An 8,066-nucleotide genomic window follows, 5' to 3' on the forward strand; every position below is an offset into this window, starting at 1 on the left:
CAACACAAACATTCTGGCATATTCCTACCCTCAATAGCTGTTTCCATTTTAATTGGTAAGGACAGTGAAGTCAAGTGTTTTAGTGCTTGAGAATAGTTTGTTTTTGTGGCAATAGGAGAGTGCAGGGTGAAACCACTACTGCTACTGATGAGAGCAGAGAGCAGAGACGACTCAGGACTCGACCTGCTGCATGCTGGCCGTTGTGGACCTGGGGCACCAAGCCAGCTCTTCCTAGCCCCAGCCCCAGTCCCAGTCCCAGCCCCTGCCCCAGTCCCAGTCCCAGTCCCAGCCCCTGCCCCAGTCCCAGCCCCAGCTCCTGCCCCAGCTCCTGCCCCAGTCCCAGTCCCAGCTCCTGCCCCAGTCCCAGTCCCAGTCCCAGCCCCAGCCCCTGCCCCAGTCCCAGCCCCAGCCCCTGCCCCAGCTCCTGATCCCTGTCTTACCATTGACTTTCAGTATGACCCTCATTACCAACAGGCACCTTCTGCTGTGGCAGACCTGCAAGATGGTGGGGGGTGCGGGGAAGGGAGTAAGTGTGTGGGCCTACCGGGAGAGACCTCTGTGAGACAAGCAGGCAGGCAGGCAGATGTCCTTCAGTTAGGGGACTGGAACATGTGTCCTGGACAGAGACGGTGTTAGTCAGTCAGGTCAGCCAGTGGCTGTCTCCTGTCTCCCCCTCTCCCTCCCTCTCCCTCCCTCAAACTCACACCCCTCTGTTTCACCTAGTACCCAGCTAGTTAACACATACATTCTTACACAACTAGGCTGAAACACACTGAAGACGTGGCAGCCCTCCGCAGCCCTACCTCCTCTCTGTCCTTGAGCGGTGCATGGATTAGTTAGCGGTGGCTGTGTGTCGTGTCACACCTCCCTCCTGCATGTCTTCCTGCTCTCCTGATTGTATTTATTGTTTCTTACCTCCTGGAGTCTGGCTGTGCTGGGTAGAGCTGCAGCTCCTCACCCCATGGCTACGACCTGCTAATCAGGCCTCACAAAAGCCAGGCTGACTGCCTCTAATTTGAAGCAAAACCCAATTATGCTATTTTTCCGGAACAATAAAGTTCTTCCCACTCGAGGTCAGGGGCTTTGCCCATCTACAGCTCTGTTAACAAACATCTGTCCAACAGACTCGGCTTCCGCTCCGCTCCTACACAGACTGGAGCCTCACGTGTAGCCTAGAGACGGGGGGGGGGGGGGGGGGGGGGGGGTAGAGTTGTGTCCATTTCGGTGGCCCCTTGAAGACAAAAGGCTGTTTGTGTGTGAGGTGGGGGCAGTGCTATCATTGTGGGAACATAATCAGTCGGTCATTTCCGCTGCCCATGTGCTGTTGTGCGCCTCGGGTCCCCCAGAAGAATGAACCTTTTGTGTGCTGTGTATGTGGCGGCGATAAAGTTTGGTACAGGAGAGTATACATGTTTATATCTGGAGATATGTGAGCAGGACACAAAGTGCTTTGTTTGGCTTTAGTCTGCGTCTGCACTACGGAGGGTGGGGCACACAGGCCACCGGGGCTGCGCCACTTTTTCCATCCACACAAATGGAGTCTGTATGGGGCCCTGGCAAACCAGGAAATGAGACAAGGCATGCTGATTGGTCATACCGAACAGAAAGTAAATTCTCCTTGACAACGCCATCTGTTTGAATAACATAGAAACAGAGCGGCTTACCTACTCTGAGCCAGAAGGCTTGTCAGAGAGTTATGAGGTGGTATCTGTCTGGTCTGGAGCTGTGAGAGATTGTACATACTGTACTCTACCTAGCCCTCACTCTGAGACAGCAGTCCTATTTGACAGGCCCCTGCCACTTACAGCAGGGGACAAAAGCCAATTTAACCACTTACCTGGTGGCCAATCAATAATAGCCTGAGGCAGACAGTAGTGCTGTCAACATAGGGGAGTGGGTCTTAGAGAGGGGCCAGTACAAAAACATAATAAACTCCAGACCTGATCATAAAACAATCTAATTTATGCTGTGTTCAAACTGACTGGAAAAGAGTGGAAACTCAGATTTGTATTTGAATGTTAGATACACATTAATTATAGTTCACATGTTCATAGTGCCTAGAAGTTTTAACAGCATCACTAAAGCCTCCAGTTTTCATCAATGATAGACAATCTGCCTTCCTTATATCTAAAGTTTATTTAAATGATGACGTTTATTGTGTTGTGGGATTTTTTGACCCAACACCCATTTTCTGTGATGTGTGTCTGACATTTTTTAATATGTTTTCAAAAGACATCAGTATCCGTAATAACCTATCCACTGAGCGCCTGCCAGATAATCAGGACAGCAGTAGACATATAGAATATTATACAGAGTTCAATCCCTTTGCTGTGTGGAAAAGTGATTGTCATTGAACGCTTAGCCAGTCATCAAAACCACACGTCTGAGTGGTAAGTCACCACTGGTTAGTAAAGTTACTGATTTATCGCCAAGGAAAACAAGCATGATGACATCAATGGTCTTTGTGCAGCAAGCAGGATGGGGCCTTAATAATGTATGCGTTTAATGTATTCTGTGATGGGAGTCCAACTGGGTTTGGTTTTCTAAGTGTGGGATGGCAGGCGTATAGAGGGCCAGCTCAGGTGGCTGTGTTATAGGGTCCTATTACAGGCCAGAAACTCCAACAGAAACCTCTCTACTGCAGCTCCTTCCACAGTGGAGGGTGGAGGGAAATCAGAACAGTCTCTCTCACGTTGTCTGAAAACTTCTCTCTGTGATGAGCGGAAAAAGAGCGCTCCAAGTGTGCTGAATGAGAGCCATGGCTGTGTGGTTTTTAAAAAGGCTGCTGTCTCTCCCTGGATTCAAGCTTTGATATACAGTAAAGACCTTTGATGGAGGTTCTCTGCCAGGCATGGAAAGAGAGGAAGACGTGTGAGAGAGAGAGAGAGAGAGAGAGAGAGAGAGAGAGAGAGAGAGAGAGAGAGAGAGAGAGAGAGAGAGAGAGAAAGAGAAAAAGAAAAAGCTTTGAATGGTGTCTGGCTTTGGATGTTAACGCCTTGTGGGTTTCCTCCCTCTCCTCCCTACAGCAACTGTATGCCGCCCAGCTTGCCAGCATGCAGGTCTCTCCTGGAGCCAAGATGCCGCCACTCCCCCAGCCTCCCAACAACAGCGGACCCATCTCCCCCTCCGGCCTGAAGAACGACAAGAGATCCTCCAGCCCTATCACTCAAATCAAGGTAGGCCCCCGCCTCTCATCCCTCACACAGCCCACCACCCACTGCCCAATGCCCCTGCCACTCAAGTCAAGGTAGCCCTGCCTACCCTCACCCATCACTTAACCCACCCACAGCCCACCGCCTAAGTACTGGAGTGGTGCTTGACCCAGCCTGCTGCCTGCTCAGTAAATGAGTGGTAGTAGTGGTAGTGGTGCTGCTGTTCTGTGTTCTGTGCTAATACTGGGCCAAACGTCTTACCGGCCCATCAATCTGTGGGCCTTTAACAAGGCCCGCTCTCTCTCAACCAGAACTCTGTGGACATGGTTGCTATGGCTGTGGGCGCTCTAAGTGAGAGAATTTGTGGAACACATGGTTTCAGATCACAAGGAACAGCAGAACCTTTTTTATTATCACATCCACTGGGATGGAACAAAACCATTAGAACAGAGAGAGAATCACTCGTATGTTAATGCAGTTTAAAAAGTGAAGGGAAAGGAGGAATTGATGGGTCTTATTGTCTTGTAAATAAACCAGAGAGCAGGGCCTGCTACTGCATGGCCTGGATCCACCAGACCTCTGTATGGAGCATAGGGTAGATACATCATCCTCTCACCATTAGAGGCCAAAATCAGAAACATGCCTCCATTTGGAAAAGTTTAGCTTAATATCACAATAGTGAAGGGACTTAAATCATGTAATTGAATGGTAGTGCAGCTTTCTCTTTCTGGTATTCTCTTCAGCATGCAGGATCTGGAGCTAAAACACTGCCTCCCCCACAACCCCAGGCACACAGCCTCCTGAAAGCTCATCCATGGGCCTGTATCAAGCTGTCTCCTCAACACTGTCACTTTATAGGATCTATGTCATTAAGGCTGTTTGTTAGATAAGAGGCACTGTACAGATCCTACAGGCCTTTTCACTCAAATATTTTGACATTGAGTTGACGTTCTGAATTGGCTCTATGGGTATGTATCGTACTTCTAAACACTACAAGGTTGTGAACTTGAACTATCAATAACTAAACACTAATGTAAAGTACATATGTCCCCAAAGCCCCATCTGTATTCATCCTTAGTTAGAATTAGATTGCTGTTAGTTTTGTTTGTCAGCTTTTGGCTTCATTGGATGACAAACTGTTATTGGCACAGCAATAACAAGGCCTTGAGGCAGTCTGTGTCTGAGCCAGCCATATGTTTGGACAAGAAGACACTTGGGCTTTGAAAAAGACTGTTAACAACAGCATACAGACTAATCTCAGTGATGAGACTTCACTAGAAAGATAGATAAGGAGGCAGTAGAGCTATCCTTGACCCACCCAGGTACTTTCCTCCATTGGTACGTGTGTAATACCTACAGTACCATCCAGTCAGGTAGCAGGTATCCTCTCCAAGAGCTCCTAGACACTGCCCTGGGGAACACCACAGATCACCATCAGCCTTAATCACAACTTACTGCTGCTCTGTGCTGCACTGCAACCAGCCCAGCAGACATGTCCTTCTGTGACCTGACATCTCACATTAACTCACCCAACTTCACTAAGAATGCATTCTAAGCCAGTTATACAATTTATTACACACTGTCGGATGCAGTATTACATGAAACAAATGACTAACACCAGTATCCGCAAATGAGAAAGGAAATTGGAAAACAACTTAATGAATTAGATAACGCAACTGACGTTTGATGACTGTTACTTACAACCATCTTTAATCATCACCATGCATCTCTGTAATGTGGTTATTATTCATTCTTAGACCAGAGAAGAGGGAGAACAGATGAAGATGTACAGAGAGGCAAAAATCTGATTTAATTATTGTGAACAAAGGCGCTCGGCAACTGTGAGGACGGCCATGATGGCACGGTGCCAGCAGATGAATGAGGAGAGGAGGGGAGAGGAGAGGAAAAGAGGGGGAGAGTAGAGCAGAGCAGGATAGAAGAGGGGAGAGGAGAGAAGGGGAGAGGAGAGGGGGGAGCAGTGGACGGTCAGATAGGAGCACTAGTAATTAGTCAGGAGCAGAGTGTTGTCTGGGAGCCCACACATCCTCCAACAGGAGAAGCCCTTATTCACATCGATCTCCTCTCTCTCCCGCTGTCTCTCCCTCTCTATCTCTCTCCCCCTCTTTCTGTCTGTTTCGCTCTCTCTTTCTCGCTCTCTCCTATCTCTCGCTCTCTCTCTCTCCCACTCCTTTCCCTTACCCCATCTCCACAAGGAGGAGGGAACGCAGCCTCTCAACCTGTCTGCCCGGCCCAAGACGGCTGAGCCAGTCAAGTCCCCCACGTCCCCCACACACAGCCTGTTCACGGGCAGCAAGACCAGCCCCAACAGCCTGTCCAAGAGCGGCATCCCCAGTCCCCTCGGAGGCATGGGCCGTGGGTCTTCTCTGGGTAAGATCTGGCCACACTCTGCATCTCACCTCCAGCTCCATCTCCAATAGTCAATACATACTGATTGAATAACCACACAGGAGCACACACAGATCTGTTTTGAACTGGCCACCCCCTAGATCACATAGAAAGATCAGTATAATTCCATAACATTGATATAGGATCAAAGCTGGATATTTTGTTGGTTTTATTTTCTGTGTTTAGATAATGGGAGTTGAACATACAATATTTCACACTGTCAAGGTGTACAAATGGCTTTGAACAATGTGACCAGCCAGAATGTTGGCCATTTTTTAAATCTGGATTAAACAAAAGTGAATGACGTTTATCCCTATGTAGACGAAACTGTTGACACAATTGCAACTCCTATTCTCGGTAGAACCTTGATATTAAAAACCATGCAATATAGACCTGCGGATGTTGTAACACATTATTTGTTTTTAAGAGGTCTCACGTTTCACCATCCCTCTCATGTTAAGCCTTTCTACTCAGCCTTTGCTAACTGTTATTAAATGCAGTCTTTCATTAAAGTGGCTGTATTTCCGCTGTTTGGCTCAGACCGGGGGCTTTAAACCCAGTCCCTATGTTTGTTTTTCTTCTATTTCTGTGTTTTTAACTGTCATCCCTCCTCACCTAACTTTGAGATGTTAATTACACAAAGAAGGCGACAGACTCGGTCTACTGCCTCTCGCTGTCTTTAAAACAGCCCCACACGTACACAGATGCAGGCAGCACACACACACACACACACACACACACACACACACACATACACATACACACACACACATACACACTCACTGGAAAAAGGAGGAGGACCTCCTACAAGGCTTGATTCTCCACATAGGATGATGAACACCTGTCAGTGGGCTCATTCACTGTGAATCAAAATGAATAGTGTGTATGTGTATCTACTGTTTATGTGTGTGTGTTTTTAACTGGGCCTGTCCCTCCCTCCCCCAGACATCCTGTCCAGCCTGAACTCCACAGCGCTGTTCGGGGACCAGGATGCGGTGATGAAGGCCATCCAGGAGGCCAGGAAGATGAGAGAACAGATCCAGAGAGAGCAGCTGCAGCACCACCAGCAGGGCATGGAGGCCAAGCTCTCTGCCCTCACAGGCATGGGCCTCAACAACTGCAGCAGGGCTGACAAGGTCAGAATGCCTGCCCCCTCCGTCCGTCTGTCTGTCTGTCCATCCAGCTCTCTGTCTCATTCTCTCTCATTCCTTTTCTCCTCTCTTCCATGTATCTTCCTGTATGTTGCTTTCTGTTTATTCACTCTTCTCTTTCTGTCTCTTTTCTCCCTCCCTCCCTCTTTTGTCCTCACCAACAGAGCTGGTTCACTGAGTACATTGTGAGTAGCCCAAAACCAGAACTAGTAAAGTGATTTCCGCTATTTTCTTTTTTAGATATAGTTCTTCAGACCAATGTTTGTCTTTAATCCTAGTCCAGAGTAGTGGTTTTGATTGACATTGGCATGGTTGTGTGTGTGTGTGTGTGTGTGTGTGAGTGTGTGTGTGTGTGTGTGTGTGTGTGTGTGTGTGTGTGTGTGTGTGTGTGTGCGTGCGCGTGTGTGTGTGTGCGTGCGTGCATTATGGTGTTTGCGTGTGTGTGTGTTGATGTTGGTGGTAGAGGAACGGACCATGGTGCTGCCCGGTGCGGGTTAACACTCTGATGTCTCTGCCCAATTAAAGCAGACATACGGCCCTCTCCGTCCCTCGACATGGGACAGGGGTGCTTTGTACCAGGAGCACACACACTCCCCTCCCTGGGACTCCCTTTTAAAATATCTTCAAGCGATGAGTCAATCAAGGAGAGAAAAAAACATCCTCCTCCCTCTGATTGGTGCCATATTGCCAGTTGGCTGTGAGGAGCAGGCAGGAACTGGGAGCAAAGCTTCATTAATATTTCAACACCTGACACTTTGAACCAACACATTCAACTAGGTCAATGTATATGTAAAAAAGTCAATGAATATCTATTTTGATTTCTTCTTTAATTTAATATTAGGGGTAAATCTGTGTCTACACAGGTGGCAATGCAGTGAGCTCAGACTGAAGTGTGTCAAGTCAAGGGACATGGCCTATAGTTAAAGAACTCAGTGGGATAAAATTGTCTTGCCATGCAACCAGACAATAAAACCTTTTGTATGGTTTTTGTATTGAAAGTTCAGTCCCATCTCACAGAGTTGCATCATTAAAAAAGGAAAAACACACTACCATTTTCTTCTAGTTGTACCCCTTAACACTTAACACCCCACCCTCATAACTGTTACTGTTAGCTAGTTACGCTTCCTCAGTTTCTCTGTCTTTGTTCGTTATCCACTAAGTGGGACAAGGCAAAGGTGGGTGAGTCTGAGGCCCGTAGAGTAATGTTAACTCTCCCATCTCCCGTTTCCACTCAGTCACTGTCTGTCTGTCTGTGTGTCTGCGGGATGGCCCTGTAGTGTTCTCTACCTCCCTGACTCTAAGGTGAGCCAAGCTCCAGAATCTGCTCCTACATGATATGAATGCAGCGTGCGAACAA

The 8,066-nt window shown here is 47.9% G+C and overlaps 1 protein-coding gene across 3 annotated transcripts; it reads left to right on the forward strand.

The window, feature by feature from the left end:
* Positions 1 to 3,026: 3,026 nt before the first annotated feature.
* LOC311115063 (transcription factor SOX-6-like) lies at positions 3,027 to 7,825 on the forward strand. Of its 3 annotated transcripts, none has more exons than XM_084190274.1 (4): positions 3,027 to 3,176; positions 5,366 to 5,540; positions 6,504 to 6,694; positions 6,874 to 7,825. In XM_084190274.1, the coding sequence occupies exons 1-4, from the start codon at positions 3,054 to 3,056 to the stop codon at positions 6,925 to 6,927; spliced, it is 543 nt and encodes a 180-aa protein (XP_084046400.1). In that variant the 5' UTR covers positions 3,027 to 3,053; the 3' UTR covers positions 6,928 to 7,825. The 3 variants fall into 3 exon arrangements, with proteins under 3 accessions (XP_084046400.1, XP_084046401.1, XP_084046402.1); XM_084190275.1 differs by having other exon boundaries at positions 5,369 to 5,540; XM_084190276.1 differs by having other exon boundaries at positions 5,381 to 5,540.
* Positions 7,826 to 8,066: the final 241 nt, after the last annotated feature.

This window comes from Coregonus lavaretus (genome assembly GCF_964263955.1).
Source record: "Coregonus lavaretus genome assembly, contig: HAP1_SCAFFOLD_9219, whole genome shotgun sequence".
Lineage (NCBI taxonomy): Eukaryota > Metazoa > Chordata > Actinopteri > Salmoniformes > Salmonidae > Coregonus > Coregonus lavaretus.

Coding starts and splice junctions, on each gene's coding strand:
- LOC311115063 (XM_084190274.1), top strand. CDS start 3,054: ATGCAGGTCTCTCCTGGAGCCAAGATGCCGCCACTCCCCCAGCCTCCC. Junction 3,177..5,365: donor GCCCTATCACTCAAATCAAG/GTAGGCCCCCGC, acceptor CATCTCCACAAG/GAGGAGGGAACGCAGCCTCT. Junction 6,695..6,873: donor ACTGCAGCAGGGCTGACAAG/GTCAGAATGCCT, acceptor CCTCACCAACAG/AGCTGGTTCACTGAGTACAT.